The 17,624-nt window shown below is 46.4% G+C and overlaps 1 protein-coding gene across 5 annotated transcripts in view; it reads right to left on the bottom strand.

Annotated features, from left to right (window-relative positions):
* Window positions 1-8,010: 8,010 nt before the first annotated feature.
* Window positions 8,011-17,624, bottom strand: part of lrp4 (low density lipoprotein receptor-related protein 4) — a 495,226-nt gene continuing 485,612 nt past the window's right edge. For 4 of the 5 annotated variants that reach the window (XM_072466626.1, XM_072466628.1, XM_072466627.1 and 1 more), the window contains exon 38: window positions 8,011-13,209. In XM_072466626.1, coding sequence (XP_072322727.1) covers window positions 12,874-13,209 — 336 coding nt within the window. In that variant the 3' untranslated portion in view covers window positions 8,011-12,873. The remainder of the gene's footprint in view (window positions 13,210-17,624) is intronic. The other variant, XM_072466630.1, reaches the window with a different exon arrangement.

Below are 17,624 nucleotides of genomic sequence, written 5' to 3'. Positions count from 1 at the left end.
GCGCGCCTGGAGTAGTGGGTATGGCGGATAGGAGGGGCGGGGGGGGGGCGGAGTGAGAAACACCTGATCAGGGTGATGACATGCAACACGCGAGGGCTTGGGGGCCGGTGAAGAGAGCGAGAGTTTTCTTGCACTAGAGGAGTTTGAAAGCCGATGTGGTGCTGTTGCAGGAGACCCATCTGAGAGCGAAGAACCAGATGAGGCTGAGGAAGGACTGGGTGAGCCAGGTGTTTCACTCGGGCTTTGACAGCGGAGCCCGGGGGTGGGGGGCAATTCTGGTGGGCAAGAGTGTGCAGTTCTAGATGGAGAAGTAGGTGAAAGATCAGAGGGGTAGATATATATATATTTTTTTAAATTTAAAATTTAGAGTACCCAATTCATTTTTTTCCAATTAGGGGGCAATTTAGCATGTTCAATCCACCTACCGTGCACATCTTTGGGTTGTGGGGGCGAAACCCACGCAAACACGGGGAGAATGTGCAAACTCCACACGGACAGTGACCCAGAGCCGGGATTGAACCTGGGACCTCAGCGCCGTGAGACTGCAGTGCTACCACTGCGCCACAGTGCTGCCCCTCGAGGGGTAGGTATATGATAGTAATGGATGCGTTAGAGGGGAGGTTGGTGGTGCTGGTTAGCGTATATGCCCCAAATTGCTGGTCGCCATTCGGAATTTGGATACTCACGAGTTGATACTGGGGAACGACTGAAACACAGTGTTGGTGCTGAAAATGGACAAGTCACAGCCACGTTCGCTGACCCCATTGTCAGAGGCAAAAGTGTTGGCTGGGATTATGAGGGAGATAAGAGGGGTGGACCCCTGGAGGTTCTTGCATCCGTGGGACAGGGAATACACTTTTTTTTCGCCTGCGCACACGCTGTCTTCGAGGATCCACTTTTTTGAAATGGGAAAGATGCTGTTAGCTGAGGTGAGGAAGGCAGAATATTCGGCGATTGTGATCTCGGACCATGCACCACTTTGGATGGATGCGGTCCTGGAGAAGGGGGTCAGCCCAGAGGCCGACGAGGAGTTTGGATGTGGGACTGTTGGCGGACCCGGATTTTTGAACTAAAATTGGGAAGCTAATCGAAGATTGTGTCGGGTTTAATAATAATGGGGATGTTCCACTGTCAGTGGTATGGGAAAGGTTGAAGGCGGTAGTGAGGGGTGAAGTTATTTTGTTTAAGGTGTAGGTGGATAGGGAGGTGAGGGAGAAACGGCAAAGGTTGATAGAGTTCGGCAGCTGAGAAGGGTGAGGGGGTACGTTTATAAGCGTGGGGAGAAGGCCAGACGCATATTGGCGGGCCAGTTCCACAGGCAAGCAGCGGTGAGGGAGACAGTTCAGGTCAGAGATGGAACGGGTGGGCTAGTGGTAACAGGTGAACAAGGTTTTTGATGTGTTTTATAGGGTCCTGTATAAGTCAGAGTCGCCGGAAGATGCATCGGACTTGAGGGAGGTTTTGGGTCAGTTGGAGTGTCCTGAGGTAGGAGAGAGGGCGGGATTGGAGGAGCCAGTGGGGGTGGAAGAGTGCAGGTAGCGATCGGGAAGATTCAGACGGGTAAGGCACCGGGGCCAGATGTTTTTCCCATGGAATTTTATACAATGTTTACGGATGAGTTGGCGCCGCTGTTGGTAGAAATGTTTGAGGACGCGATGGTTAGCGGGGCCTTGCCGGAAACAATGAGTCAGGCATCCATTTCGTTGTTGCTTAAAAAGGGTAAGGATCCTATGGAGTGTGGGGCATATCTCCGTTGAATGTGGATGCCAAGTACTGGCAAAGGTGTTGGCGTTGAGGTTGGAAGAGTGCCTCCGAAGGTGAATGGGGAGGATCAGACAGGCTTCGTTAAGGGTAAGGAGTTGTCGTTGAATGTGTGGCATCCGTTGAATGTGGTGCTTTCTCCAGCAGAAGGGACTTGGAGGTGGTGGCGGCGTTGGATGCGGAGAAGGCGTTTGATCGGGTGGAGTGGAGCTATCTGTTTTCAGTGTTGGAGATGTTTGAGATTGGGTCTAGGTTTGTGGCATGGGTGAAATTGTTGTTTAAGGATCTGATGGCACGTGTGTGAACGAGTTATATAAATTCAGGGTACTTTCCACTGCATCCGTTTGTGCTGGCGATAGGCCCCTTGGCCATTGGGCTGAGGTGGATTTATGGCCAGGGATAGTGAGGGGAGGGGAAGGTGGAGCACAGGGTGTCTCAGTACGCAGATTATCTGCTGTTATATATTTCAAACCCGATCTGTTTGGTGGGGGACATAATGGGTCTGCTTAAGAGATTTGGGGCCTTTTCAGGATATAAGTTGAACTTGGGGAAAAGCGAGTACTTTCTGGTGTCTTCCCTAGGGTTGGGGGTTGGCGTTTCAGGTGTCAACAACCCATTTCAGGTGTTTGGGGACGCAGGTGGCCCAGGATTGGGCACTTCTTTGTAAGCTGAACTTTAGGAGTTTGGTTGGGAGGGTGCTGTGTTTTCCCTCCCCCTCCCCCCATTAGCACTCAATCCAAACTCTTGACACTTATATCAACAGATACTTAAACAAGGGGCACCATCTATGTCCCTGAAAGGTGACGCGGCCGGTAGATACCGGGAGATCCCTCTTCTGGAATCTACCCGGCTTACCACACCTCGCGATACCTAACGGAATCTCGCGAGACATCACGATCTAAATACTGCCCATCGTAGGTGGGATCTGAATTTTGCAAATCTGCATATTAGAGTGAGTCAGCTATTCTCACTAATATGCGCTCCCCAAATTTACCCGAGGCGTTGGGATCTAACCTCTTCACCTCAGAGACCTCGGGCAAGCGCCATTCAGCACTGGTCTCCACAAGCGAGCACCAGATGGAAAGGCAATTGTGGGGGTCTCCCAATGGATCGGAGGCCCCCAAGTGTTTGCCCTCTGGGCAGGGTGGAACCCTGGCACTGCTGGTGCCACCCAGGCACTGTGATACTACCAGACCGGCACCTTGGCAGTGCCACCTTGGTGCCATCCTGGCACTGTCCAGGTGGCATGGGCACTGCCAGGGTGCCAGGCAGGCATTTTTCCCTGAGCGGGGATCGGGCCCAGGGGTGTCCTGCACATGCTTGGTGGGGTGTTCCAATTTGGTTAGGTCACGCCCAAGGAAAATGTGTTTGATGCAAAAAAAATTCTATTGCAGGATAAACCTTACAGAATTAACCGGTAATTTTATCACCAAGTAGCTCCCTACACCATCAGCCTCCAGAGCGCCAGCGATATTCAAACTATCTACAAGATTTACACCCAACCCAAAGAGAGAGTAATCATATACTTAATTGCCCACAAGCGGAAACCTTTTTTTTCCAATTATCAACACTTTGTGTTGCACCTGCAATTATTGTTAATTCTGTCTTGCTGCGCAAACAACAATAACTTTCAAAACACAATTGCTTATTCATAGAATAAATTTAAAATGGCCAATTGCCCACTTATATTGTTCTTTGTCCAATTTAGGCCATTTTAGATTTCCCCTTTGGGCCAGACCTGTTGAGTTACTCCAGAATCCTCTTGTTCTTGTTCTGGGTGTATTCCTAGCTGCTGTGTGTTACTATGGATGCAAGTCCACAATCATACTTCATCGCACAACATTTTCTAAAATCGGAACCATGCAACCCCGTGGCATGATGTCATGTCACCATCTCTGGCTCCGCTTAAAGCCAGATCACTTGGGTTCTCTGGGTGACATTCTGGAAACATTGAACATTGTTTCTATGCCAACTTTTCACTGTATTCTCTCCCTATGATACTGTGCTTCTCTAATTTATGCAGTTTTCTCTGCTTCAGCCACTCCATTTGGTGAAGCATTCCGTTAGCCAACAACACAAACATAAAGGCTAATGGAATGTCAGCCTTTATCCCGAGTTACTGGAATACAAAGGGGAGGATGTGACACTCCCGCTGTACACAGCCTTGGTCAGACCCCACCTAGAGCACTGTGTATTAAAAGCTTCCACAAGAATATAGAAAGGACGAGAGCTGCTAATGTGAATGTTGGTCCCTTAGATGATGAAACTGGGGAGTTAAGAGAAACACGAAAATGGCAGAGACTTTGATCAAGCATATATGTGTTCACATTGGAAGACACAGAAGGCATCCAAAGAATAGTAGAAAATCAAGAGATCAAAGGGCACAAGGAGCTTAAAATTACTGTTTTGCAATCAGTGGGGATAAAGTACTCAGAAAACTCAGAGGACTAAAAGCTGACAGGTTCCCTAGACTTGATGGGCTGCATCCTATGTTCTTGAGAGATGTGGCTGCAGAGACAATGGGTGGGTTTTTCCAGCAGAGTCTTCCAGTCCCACCGAAGTTGAACCCCCCCCCGTCACAGCGAGGCGGGCGAACCTTGTAAAAAGCCCATCGACTTTGGTGGGACCAGGTGATCCCACCGTCAGCCAATGGCTTGTCCCATCCCAGTGCAGGAACACCCGCCGCGGGGTGGGAGGGGGCTGAAGAATCCCAGTCAATGTATGCAATTGGTTGCAATATTCCCTATATTTTGGAAAGGTTCCAGCAGTTTTAAAACCGCAAATGCAACACCTCTATTCCAGAAAGGAGGGTGATGTAAAGCAGGAAACTATAAGCAAATTCTCCCCGTCTGTGTGTGGGTTTACTCCAGGTGCTCCGGTTTCCTCCCACAAGTCCTGAAAAACATGCCTGTCAGGTGAATTGGACATTCTGAATTCTCCCTCTGTACCCGAATAGGCGCCGGAGTGTGGCAACTAGGGGCTTTTCACAATGACTTAATTGCAGAGTTAATGTAAACCTACTTATGACAATAATAAAGCTTATTATATAATTAAATCTAGACATTGGGAAAATGCTGAATCCACTATTAAGGAAGTCGTAGAAGGATATTTAGACAATCATAATACAATTAGACAGAGTCAACATGGTTTTGTGAAAGGGAAATTCTGTTTGACAAATTTACTAGAGTTCTTTCAGGATGTAAACAGGAGGGCCAATAAAGCAGAGCCAGTAGATGTAATGTATTTGAATATCCAAAAGGCATTCAATGAGATGCCATGTAAAGCGTCACAGCACCAGATAAGAGCTCATGGTATTGGCAGGGGTATTTAGCATGGATAGAAGATTGGCTATTAGGAAACAGAGGGCATGATTCTCTGGCCTCCCCTTGGCATGTTTCCCGACGTCAAGAGGCAGCCCACGGTTGGCCAGTAGCGGAATCTTCTGGTGCCGCCTTTCTTATCCTGGCCACCTTCCCTGCCCAAACAAATGTTCACCCCCCTTAAAAAACGACTTCAGCAAAAAGTACAGCATTATGATGTCACGTCACCATCTCTGGCTCCGATGACCAGCTTAAAGTCAGATCATTCGGGTTCTCTGGGTGACATTCTGGAAACATTGAACATTGTTTCTATGCCAACTGAAATAAGAATAAAAACCGTGACAAAATGTTCATCTTAACTGCCTGCACCCGACCTGCCAGCGACAGGGGGAGACTGTCCCACCTCAAATCTTCTTTCACCAAAAGAACTGAGTTCAAATCAATAGAATGAAAGTTTCTCTATTGAACCTTAAATGAAACGATTTGGGGACAGTGTCACCACAGTTCCTTGCGGACAATAATCCACAGTACAAAACTGTCTACATTCTGAATCACAATGGACAATCTCATTTAGGAAGTCATGATTTGGATAGTTTAAGAAATCAAAATAACGGGGCACATATTGGAGGTTTGATTTGAAGCACATCGTCAGACACAAAATTAGCTTTATGCTGCATCTTGCTGATATTTGTACGTGGCCATGGGAGGCAAACAAATGGAAATTTTCCAAGATGGCCATTCTTCCATTCCTCCTCCAGGTACCAGGCCCGAAGAGGACGTTGACAACCATGGACTCTCATTAGAGATCATCCTTGGCAAAATACTGCAGTGGTTTGCTGTTGGTTCTGCCGGGTCGGAGAATGGCCGTTGGCCACCGTGAATACCACCCCCGCCGAAGTCTCCGGTACCGGATATTGGGCGGGGGCGGGAATCGGGCCGCGCCGGTTGGCGGGACCCCCCGCTCAATTCTCCGGCCCAGATGGGCCGAAGTCCCGCCCAGAAATTGCCTGTCCCGCCGGCGTAAATCAAAGCTGGTATTTACCGGCGGGACCAGGCGGCGTGGGCGGGCTCCGGGGTCCTGGGGGGGGCACGGGGCGATCTGGCCCCGGGGGGTGCCCGCACGGTGGCCTGGCCCGCGATCGGGGCCCACCGATCCGCGGGCGGGCCTGTGCCATGGGGGCACTCTTTCCCTTCCGCCTCCGCCACGGCCTCCACCATGGCGGAGGCGGAAGAGACTCTCCCCACTGCGCATGCGCGGGAAACTGTCGGCGGCTGCTGACGCTCCCGCGCATGCGCCGCATTTCCGCGCCAGCTGGCGGGGCAACAAACGCCATTTCCGCCAGCTGGCGGGGCGGAAATCCCTCCGGCGCCGGCCTAGCCCCTCAATGTTGGGGCTCGGCCCCCAAAGATGCGGAGCATTCCGCACCTTTGGGCCGGCACGATGCCCGTCTGATTGGCGCCGTTTTTGGCACCAGTCGGCAGACATCGCGCCGTTGGGGGAGAATTTCACCCCAGAAGTGGGACTTGAACCTAGTGCCTCCGGCTCAGAGGTAAGGATGTGACCACGGCACAAGACGTCCCACTCTACCATTCAGAAGTTCAGCAAATGACCCAATAATATAAAGCACCTTGGTGGTCATGGCTACTCATTTATGAAGGCACAGGAAGTAATTGAGGCCGAAGCATTGTATGTTTCCCAGAAGCAGTTAGATACAGCACTGAGGGATAGGGGATTGAAGGATATGGGGGGAAAATGGGATTCGGCTATTGAGTTGGATGATCAGCCATGATCAACTTTTACAGATGCACCATAGAAAGCATCCTATCGGGCTGCATCACAGCCTGGTATGGCAACTGCTCGGCCCAGGACCGCAAGAAACTTCAGAGAGTCGTGAACACCGCCCAGTCCATCACACGAACCTGCCTCCCATCCATTGACTCCATCTACACCTCCCGCTGCCTGGGGAAAGCGGGCAGTATAATCAAAGATCCCTCCCACCCGGCTTACTCACTCATCCAACTTCTTTCATCGGGCAGGAGATACAGAAGTCTGAGAACACGCACGAACAGACTCAAAAACAGCTTTTTCCCCACTGTTACCAGACTCCTAAATGACCCTCTTATGGACTGACCTCATTAACACTACACCCTGCATGCTTCATCCGATGCCTGTGCTTATGTAGTTACATTGTATATGTTGTGTTGCCCTATTATGTATTTTCTTTTATTCCCTTTTCTTCTCATGTACTTAATGATCTGTTGAGCTGCTCGCAGAAAAATACTTTTCACTGTACCTCGGTACACGTGACAATAAACAAATCCAATCCAATCATAGTGAATGGCAGAGCAGACTCGACGGGCCGAATAGCCTCCACCTGCTCCTATTTTCTATGTCAATGTTTCTATGCTTCATTTCATTTTAATTGATTTGTTCCCCCCACCCCCCACAAAAGAGCAGTGTAATTGAGTTACATAGGATTTCCATTTGGCCCATGAGTCTATGCCGGTGCTTATGCTCCATATGAACTGTCTCCCACCTCACTCCATCTCACCCTTTCGACATATATAAACAAGATTAACAGAGGTGTTAAAATTAGGATGGGTTATAAAGATTGGTGTATTTAGGTTTTTTTTAAGTGTATCTTCGCACCCACAGTTTTTTTAACCATTGGGGCATAGAGGGGAATTGGTGGAAGGTTTATCAACCCCAGTATTCACCCCTTTCATGGCCAACAAGTCCTGGTGTTGGTCTCAAACCCGAAGCTTCTGGTCCAGAGAAAGGGACCTGGCCCCTGTGCCCACAAGGTCTCCTTGGTGTATTTAGTAAAAGTTAGGAAAAACTGGAATAAAGACAAACACATTTAAAGGAACAATAAATAAATAATTCTGTGGAGTTCACAGTTTCAAACATTACACAAATAAGGCAAAGTTTAAAAAACATTCAATTTTAATAATCAATTCATTTTATGTACACATAGATATATAGTTCACACGAAACAATTGTTCTGTAAACACTTTCTATCTGAGCAAAGTTAGCAGTTTCAAGACTGTCTTAAACATTACAGGTTTTAATTTGGGATAATTACAAAGACCCACATTAGTTATGCAGCCTCTCAACAGTAATATATTATAACACAATTGGAAGACAAGTGCATAACTCATGTCCAAAATGCAATATGTACGTTTCAGTCTACTTATTCTGCTTTCCCTTCTATTGGATGTAAAATAATATTCAAAACCATTTAAAATCCTTTACGTTTTTATAGTATTTTCTAAGTTGACAAAGTAGAATACAAGATATTCCTGTGAGTGCAACGGAAGTACTTAGCTTTCTCCACAAAGAAAATAATGCTGTGCTTAGTTTAAACGTTAGGTAATATGTATCATAAAGCCAGTTGTTATCTTTTAAAATCAAATATCTATACTTAATAATCAGTTAATTACCTAGGATTGTGCGATTTATTATCCTAAACTGACCAAATTACCAACTATTGCCACAGTTAGTTTACTACCTGAGTATTTTAACCCATTGAGTACAGAAATTACCTAGTACAGTCTCCCCCTGATAATTTGAAGTCATTTATGCGTTAAATAATTGATGAAAATGACTCGAATTAAGCAATGTAAGTAACACAGCAAATTTGGAACTTATTGCCAAAAAAAACAAAAGCAGATAATTTATATTAAGTAACTCTGGATTAAGAGTAAACTTCACACCACACAACAAAACTTTTGTGTTGCTACTTAACAATCTTGAGTCCACAAAGTTCAAAAGTTGAATACTACTAAAGAGGAAGGTGATATACAGCAGAAACAATAATCAAATCAATCTTAAAATATTTTTCATAAACATTTAAAAAAACTCCCATATTGAAATACTATAAAATAATAATAGTGCTCAAAGGGTTAAAAGGCCTGGTGCATTATTTCCTCATACGGTTAATTGTGTTCATTATTCTGGTATTCTGGTCACTGATAATGATAGAAAGGAATATGACAAGCTTTTGAGTCGCTCTTTACTTAACCATGAATAAAATCTAAACCATTTTCAGGTGCATCACAATTTACAATTCTGGAGCTTTATCACATATTTACATATTTAAAATCTGTGTCATAATTACCATAGAAAGTCACTTTGTTTGATTAATAATCCAGTTATTATATTTTAAAAATGCAAGTTTAGATGCGCAGACAATAACAAACAGTGGCCCTAACTTGTGGTCTGGTTAAAATAGCACTGTGTCAGACTTTGAGGTTTAAGCAGCAGGCACTCAAAAGGTTAAACATTAGTCATTTGGTCAAAAAAAATACATTTCTAAGCAAATAATCCAAACTGTGTGATTTGCAACAAAACACCCTCAAGTCTTGGCTCTATTTCCAGCAATGGCCACTTGTTGGCAAAAACTGATCCAATATAATTAGGAAGGAAAGAGAACGAGCAGGAATTTTGTCAACAGCAAATTGTTACATTACCTGGTGGAAATGGTAAATCTGGCAGTAACTCAATTTCTCATTCAACTTTGTTACCCCAATTGACCATGTACAATGTCCCTTCCTTTTTTGATACTAAGCAACACTGTAAAAGCAGCAATCAAAACAAGAATGCAAACAGCATACAAATGAAGCAGTTGACCTTTCAACGTTTGTTACAAAGACAATGTAACAATGTTAGTGGAATAGAGATGAAAATGTTGTGGAATAGTAATTAATTGTCGGATAAGTGTCACGGGAATTAGAGGGCGAAAAATGAATAGCTGAAATGCTGAGGTATAGACGAAGTTTGAAGTAAATGGAAACTGTCTCCATTTCAGTCTCTTTATGAAGCCGAGATTCTTCATTGATAAATAAGTCATTATTATCCAGATGCTCAGAAAATGGTCATTAAGCTATAATCTATTGATTGGAAAAAAGCACTTTAATTAGGGAGACCAATTTCATGTTCTACATGTGCAGTTGGATGGGGAATGCCACTCAACCCTTGTTCAAGAAAGGGAATAGGTGTAACCCTGGGAATTATAGGCTGTTAGTCTCACTTCGGTCATAGGTAAATTATTGGAAAGGGTCCTGAGGGATAGGATTTATGATCTTTTGGAAATACACAGCTTAATCCAGGATAGTCAGCACGGATTTGTGAGGGGTAAGTCTTGCCTCACAAGTTTGATTGTATTCTTTGAGGAGGTAACTAAGTACATAGATGAAGGTAGAGCAGTTGATGGTGTATACATGGATTTTAGTAAGGCGTTTGATAAGATGCCCCATGGTTGGCTCATGCAAAAAGTAAGGAGGCATGGCATAGACGGAAATTTGGCCGATTGGATCAGTAACTGGCTGTCACATAGAAGACAGAGGGTGGTTGTATATGGTAAATTTTCATCCTGGAGCCCAGTCACCAGCGGTGTACCACAGGGATCAGTGCTGGGTCCTCTGCTATTTGTGATTTGTATCAATGACTTGGATGATGGCCGGGGGCTGGCGTGAATCCCGCCCCCGCCGGTTGCCGAATTCTCCGGCACCGGAGATTCGGCGGGGGCGGGAATCGCGCCGTGCCGGTTGGCGGGCCCCCTCCGCGATTCTCCGGCCCGGATGGGCCGAAGTCCCGCTGCTAGGATGCCTGTCCCGCCGGCGTGGATTAAACCACCTCTCTTACCGGCGGGACAAGGCGGCGCGGGCGGGCTCCGGGGTCCTGGGGGGGGCGCGGGGCGATCTGGCCCCGGGGGGTGCCCCCACGGTGGCCTGGCCCGCGATCGGGGCCCACCGATCCGCGGGCGGGCCTGTGCCGTGGGGGCACTCTTTTCCTTCCGCCTTCGCCACGGTCTCCACCATGGCGGAGGTGGAAGAGACTCCCTCCACTGCGCATGCACGGGAATGCCGTGAGCGGCCGCTAACGCTCCCGCGCATGCGCCGCCCGGAGATGTAATTTCCGCGCCAGCTGGCAGGGCACCAAAGGCCTTTTCCGCCAGCTGGCGGGGTGCAAGTTAGTCTGGCGCGGGCCTAGCCCCTCGAGGTTGGGGCTGGGCCCAAGATGCGGAGGATTCCGCACCTTTGGGGCGGCGCGATGCCCGACTGATTTGCGCCGTTTTTGGCGCCGGTCGGTGGACATCGCGGCTATACCGGAGAATTTCGCCCATGAGGTTGTACATTTAGGGGATTCCAAGTTGGTCGCTAAACCATTTAACAAAGATTATTATTATTATTTTGAATTACTGACTTCCGTGCAAGTCAATGGATATTCTGGATAAATATAAAGTCACCCTTGTGACGCATATCATTAAACGGACCTTGTGTAAAGAGCACACTTGACATTCTTCACTGGGTGAGGTTGGGGGGGGGGGGGGGGGGGGGGGGAGAATTAGTCACCAATGATAACTCCTTTGAGATGTATTCTTAAATAAAATAACTTTTTTTGGGAATGCTCTGTACTTGTACTCCGCTTCGCAATTTCTCCCCCTTCAAAGTCTAAATTCAGTTGCTGAGCATCAAGACTGAATGCAGTAGAAAAGGTAGTAAAATCTCACCTGTGATTATAACTGAACATGTCGAATTGAGTTGTTTTTGTTTGATACTTCAATTTTTAAAAGGTGATTTGTTTCTCATTCCCCCCTCCCACCCTATCCCCCACCCCTCCGTATACTGACCCGAGTTCTTGCCACTCAAGCTCAATGTAAATTCAAATTAGCGACCTCTCACATCAGTCATTTATAGTAATGTGGCCTACTCCCCATTGGTAACTTCACTCCCACTCACCACAAATTGTTATTGCGTTGCCACTTCGTAACATAAGATAACACTGTTGTACGTTGTCAGGTCTGGTATGAAGTGTTGAATTCTGGCCCACAATTGCAACCAAGACATTTGTTTGTATGTTAGATGGTCTGTACTATGTTTATAAATTATTTAATCTAATTAGCTCAGGCCTAATACCTGGTCTCTTCATCTATAATGTGCATAGTGGTTACAAGCAGGGCTAAGTCTTGGTAGTTTGAGTTAATCTTGTTAATAATCAATGATGGCAGCAACTCAAACAAAGTACAAAATTAGAATCTCAATCGTAAATCAGTGCTTAGACAGATAATTAGAGGGCAAATGCAGCTTGCTCTGTAGAATTGTTTGCCAATTTCTTTAACCTCCATCCCAGGCAACAGGAAAATCCAGTGAATCAGGTCGCATTTACCACTTCCGCTGCGTCTGAATGTCAAAGTGGGGATGAAAGGGTGAATTAAAATGTGTCCTTTCAATATTCTCCCTTCTGTACAGAAGTCTTACCTGAGACTACAAGGGTTTTCAGACGGTTCCTCAAGAGAACAAGGTACGAGAGGCCTGCGGAGAGCTTGAAAGGTCTTTTCCAGAAAGATTACTTTGCTTCATGTACAGAATTACATCCATCTTAACAGTAGAAAAGTAAGGCAAAACATGCTACAGATAACCATCTGTACATTCATGCTTTAACCAAATACATACTTAATGTAAATCTATCTGAGAACAAAAATTGTTAAAATTGTGTATCAGACACTTTGAAAACACTTAAGAGAGTATGATCCCTTGGCTTTTGTCCAGTCTTGTTATGCACTGTGTTGTTTTCCAGAGTTACTGGTGACAGACTGTAGTACCACTCAATTCCCAGTCGAGTTGCGATTGTGTTGGTTCTTTTTTTCAAAATAGGAATCTGAGCACCCCCCCCCACCCCCCACACACACACTGTCTGGAGCGTGCCCAGTCACTGTCCGAGGTTGCCGTGGGAACATATTTTAAATAGAACACAGGAGAAAGAAGAAAAGAAGGAAGCTGTTTCCGATCAAACCTCACTCTCGGTTGAAGGTTTGCGACTGTGTTTCCAGCCAGTGTCAGGCAAGGGGAGGCCGCTTCTCTCCGGCGCGCGCGCCTTCACATTGCTGCACTCCGACAGTGGCTCATCCTGCAGCAGCTGTTCTGTCTCTGTGTCACCAAGTGAGTCTGTGCTTCCCTGGATGGACAGGGTCTCTGCCTTCATGCAAGCGTGATCTCGAAGGATTCCTCCTCGCGTGACCTTAATCTGTTTCAAGTCATCCCAGTATATGTCATCATTCGACAGCAAGCAGATGCCTTCGACAATCTTTATCTTTCCTTTGGTGTAACTATTATCTGTAGCTGTCTGTGAAAAGGAAAGGCAATCAGTTTGAATCTGTCCTCGATAGCTTATAGCCTTTTAGCCAAAGAATGCATCACAAGCTGGCCACAGCACATTTTAATTCCATGTAAAGCCCCCCCCCCCCCATCTTCCCCTACCCCCACACATTTCTACCGACTTTTCACACGTGTATATTATAGTTTCCATTCTCACAAAATGGGCGCGATTCTCCGACCCCCCACCGGGTTGGAGAATCGCCGGGGGACGGCGTGAATCCCGCCCCCGCCGTGTCCCGAATTCTCCGCCACCGGAGATTCGGCGGGGGCGGGAATCGCGCCAGTCGGCGGGCCCACCCCCGGCGATTCTCCATGGGCCGAAGTCCCGCCGCTGTCAACCCACGCCAGCCGGCGTGGATTGAACCACCTACCGTACCGGCGGGAGCAGACGGCACGGGCGGTCTCCGGGGTCCTGGGGGGGGGGGGGGGGGGCGCTGGGCGATCTGGCCCCGGGGGGTGACCCCACGGTGGCCTGGCCCGCGATCGGGGCCCACCGATCCGCGGGCGGGCCTGTGCCGTGGGGGCACTCTTTTTCTTCCGCCTTCGCCACAGTCTCCACCATGGCGGAGGCAGAAGAGACCCCCTCCACTGCGCACGCGCGGGGATGCCGTGAGCGGCCGCTGACACTCCCGCGCATGCGTTGCCCGGCGAAGTCCTTTCGGTGCCTGTCTGGCGTGGCGCCAAAGGCCTTTCCCGCCAGCCGGCGGTGCGGAGATCACTCCTGCGCGGGCCTAGCCCCTCAAGGTGGAGCGGCCCGACGCCGGACTGATCCGCGCCATTTTTGGCGCCGGGTAGCGGACATCGCGCCGTGGTCCCTGGTCTTTGTGGGGTTCCTCTGGGAAATATACATATTTCACCTCACATGGCCCAAGCTTCCAGTCGCTTGATATTTTAATTCCCCGTCTCTCTGACAATTCTTAATAATAATAATTGCTTATTGTCACAAGTAGGCTTCAATGAAGTTACTGTGAAATGCCACTCGTTGCCACATTCCAGCGCCTGTTCGGGGAGACTGGTATGGGAATTGAACCCACGCTGCTGCCTTGTTCTGCATTACAAGCCAGCTGTTTAGCCCAGTGTGCTAAAAAAGCCCCTAGTCTACCCTCAGCCTCCGAAAAGGTTCCATCAAAGCTCCAAATATACTTGAGGAAGAGCATTATACTTTTAGATTAGGCACTTTACAACCTATCAGACACAACACTGATTTCAAAAACTTTGGATAGTCACTGCCGTTCCCATGTTTCCAGGCAGCAGGTGCTGGTAATGGTTTCGCTGTGGCCACTTGCAGGTCCTCTAGATCCATTGCCGTTCCCTTTTGCCTGACACCATTATCCCCTTTCATCATTTAATTAATGCTTTCCATTTTGTCCTTTGCTCCCCCTCTCTTCCCTCTTCTCCTGCTCATAAACTGTTAACATCTAAGTTGACTTTGTTTCCAGAGATTTTGCCTGGCCTGCTGAGTATTTCTTGAACGTTCTAATTTATTTCCCAGCATCTGGAGCATTTTGTTATTGTTGTTGTACATGTATGCATTTAAATATTTTTGAAACATGATGTCCTGACTTGTTTTTAACTACTTCCATCTATATTTTGTAACCCCACCCACCAACTGCATCAGCTGACATGCAACTTTGGCTATCAGCTGTGAACCATCAAAAATAGTAATCGGGAAAGTCATCTCATCACTGAAATGTGGCAAATCAGCTGGACCAGACGACATACCAGCAGAAGCACTCAATGCGGATAGTAACACTTCAGTGGATATGTCCTATGGACTCCTGAGGAAAGTATGGGAGAAGGAGAGGGTACCATCAGATTGGAAGGAAGGTCATGAGGTGAAGCGATAATGTTGCTCTCTGTGCCGGGGAAAGTACTGTACCACATCATAGTGGACAGAATGAAAGATATTTTCATTCTTCCCTTAAGAAGACATCTTTAGGGATAACCAGGCAGGATTTCGCCAGGGAATATCTTGTGTGGATCAGTTAGCAACCCTATTGTAATCGAACAATCATTGGAATGGAACTCTTGATCGACTTCAGTTTTATAGGCTAAAAGAGGCGTTTGACAGCATTGACCAAAACACTCTGTGGAAGTTGATGCAAGCTATGGCATTCCCGGGAAAATAATTTCCCTGGTGAAGAATACCTGTGATGGAATGAGCTGTCGAGTCTTGCATGGAGGAACCCTCTCTGGTAAATTCAACGTACAAACAGATGTTGGACAAGGCGGTTTGACGTCACCATTCCTAGTTTTGCTTACGATTGATTGAATTTTGAGGCAAACAATGGCATACAATAGACCTTCATTGAACAGCTGGAAGATTTAGTCTTTGCAGATGACACAACCACAGACAGATGCAAGATAAAGCCTGTCACCTGACGCAAATGTCGGCCAAAGTTGACAACATCAATGCAGAAAAAACAAAGATAATGCAAATGGACACTAGGAATAACAACTCCATTAAGATAAGGAACACCGATCTGGATGAAGCTGGGAGGGATTCTCCATCCCGTCAGCCCTGTTCTCTGGCATGGCACGTCACCGCCAGAAACGGGGACTGAAGGGGTGTATATACCTGTTGTGTTAAGTCGGGGTGTCAATGTTAATTTATTATTTCTGTACAGTATGGAGGGTTGCTTTTCTAGACTGTGTTTTGTACTTAACCCTGTTGGGTTCCTTTTTCATTTTGTTATTGATATTTTACGAAAACCTTAATAAAAATTATTTGTAAAAAAAGGAATATTCCTTTAACGGAAACTCAAAATTCAAATCCGATTTCCTAGACATGAGGAAAAATAAACACGGAGCCCAGTGCAACCCCCACCTGGTTAATTACAGATTGAAAAACTCACATACTTAAATGTAGCCTTGGTAACTTTAAATTTTATGGCTATGTATTACTAATTATAGGAGAGCTGTACAAAAATATGGGTTACAGAAGCATGCAAAAGAACTGATCTGAAAACCTTTGCACCTCCAATATTAGTAATCTATTCAGCAAACCTCCAGGTACCGAACTAATGTATGTCCTGTCAGATGCTTTTGTCGCAGTTTCTTAACTTGTTTACCCATATCACCTCATCATGAGGCTATGAAAAGAATGCTGTTATTTGGGACATGCCAGCAGCTGTCAATAAATGAGCCTTTTTTATATCTTCTGAAACATTGGTCCATGTTGATGTATGTGTAGTAAAACTGAAGACAGCCTGGATGCTTCCATTCCGTTTTAATCTTAGGCCTGATGCTCTTGTTTTCTGCTCCACCTTGCTGTTTGTACCCCACCACAAGGATAGCTGTTATCAAAAGTTACCAATTACCACTTTCAATATCCACGCTGACTGGCTCCTCTATGTCTCTTTTAATTTGCTTCTCAAACCTCTGGGGAGGCAGTGGCATCGTGCTATTGTCACTGGACCAGTAATCTCAGGATAATGTTCAAGGTTCAAATCCCACCATGGCAGAATTTGATTTGAAAAAATCTGCAATTGGAAGTCTAACGATACATAGGAACTTCTTCCCCACAGCTACTAGACTCCTCAACGACTCTCCCACGGACTGAATTGTTCCCTCTAAGAACACTATTTGCGCGCCCGATGCTGCTCTTGCTCATGTATTTGCTTTGTTTGGCCCCTTATTCCGCATTGTAACCAATCACTGTTTGTCGATGTATCATTTGTCAATGTACTCTGTCGGTTATTATTTTTTTGTCTACTATGTACGTACTGCGTACGTTCCCTTGGACTCTGAAGAATACTTTTCACTGTACTTCGTTACATGTGACAATAAATCAAATCAAATCAAATCGAAACCATTGTTGTTAAAGACCCATCTGGCTCACTCACTACAGCTATTTCGGGAAGGGAATCTGCCATCCTTACCCGGTCTGGCCTAGATGTGACTTCAGATCTACATCAAGCCACTCAGTTTAAGGGCAATTAGGAATAAGCAATAAATGCTCCGGCAATGCCCACATCCCATTGATTTAAAAAATGTTTTTATTGTGCTCCCCAATTCTATCCTTTACTTCCCAACTTTGTCTCCCTCAATTTATAATTCTGTCACAGCAGATACCATAACTGGAACTTTGTTTTATTAAAACCTAATTATGTGCTTTGAAAATTTGTAGACACCTTCCTGTTTGATGCTGATAAAAAGCAATGCAAAATGTATTAACAGCCATTTAAAATGTTCGATCAAACTCCCTCTTAAATAAATCGGTTTGAACTGAAGCGGAATACCAAAGTTTCTCCAGGTCCCAGCTGGCCAGCACCATCACTAACTGGACATGTTTAAATCTTTGGGAACCCTCTGTTCCTATAATGGGGGGACTGTCCACAGTGCTGAATGTAGCAGATAGAACAACGGCATTGCAGCACAGTG

Source organism: Scyliorhinus torazame, chromosome 10 (genome assembly GCF_047496885.1).
Source record: "Scyliorhinus torazame isolate Kashiwa2021f chromosome 10, sScyTor2.1, whole genome shotgun sequence".
Lineage (NCBI taxonomy): Eukaryota > Metazoa > Chordata > Chondrichthyes > Carcharhiniformes > Scyliorhinidae > Scyliorhinus > Scyliorhinus torazame.
This window is presented reverse-complemented; position numbering and strand designations above follow the sequence as displayed.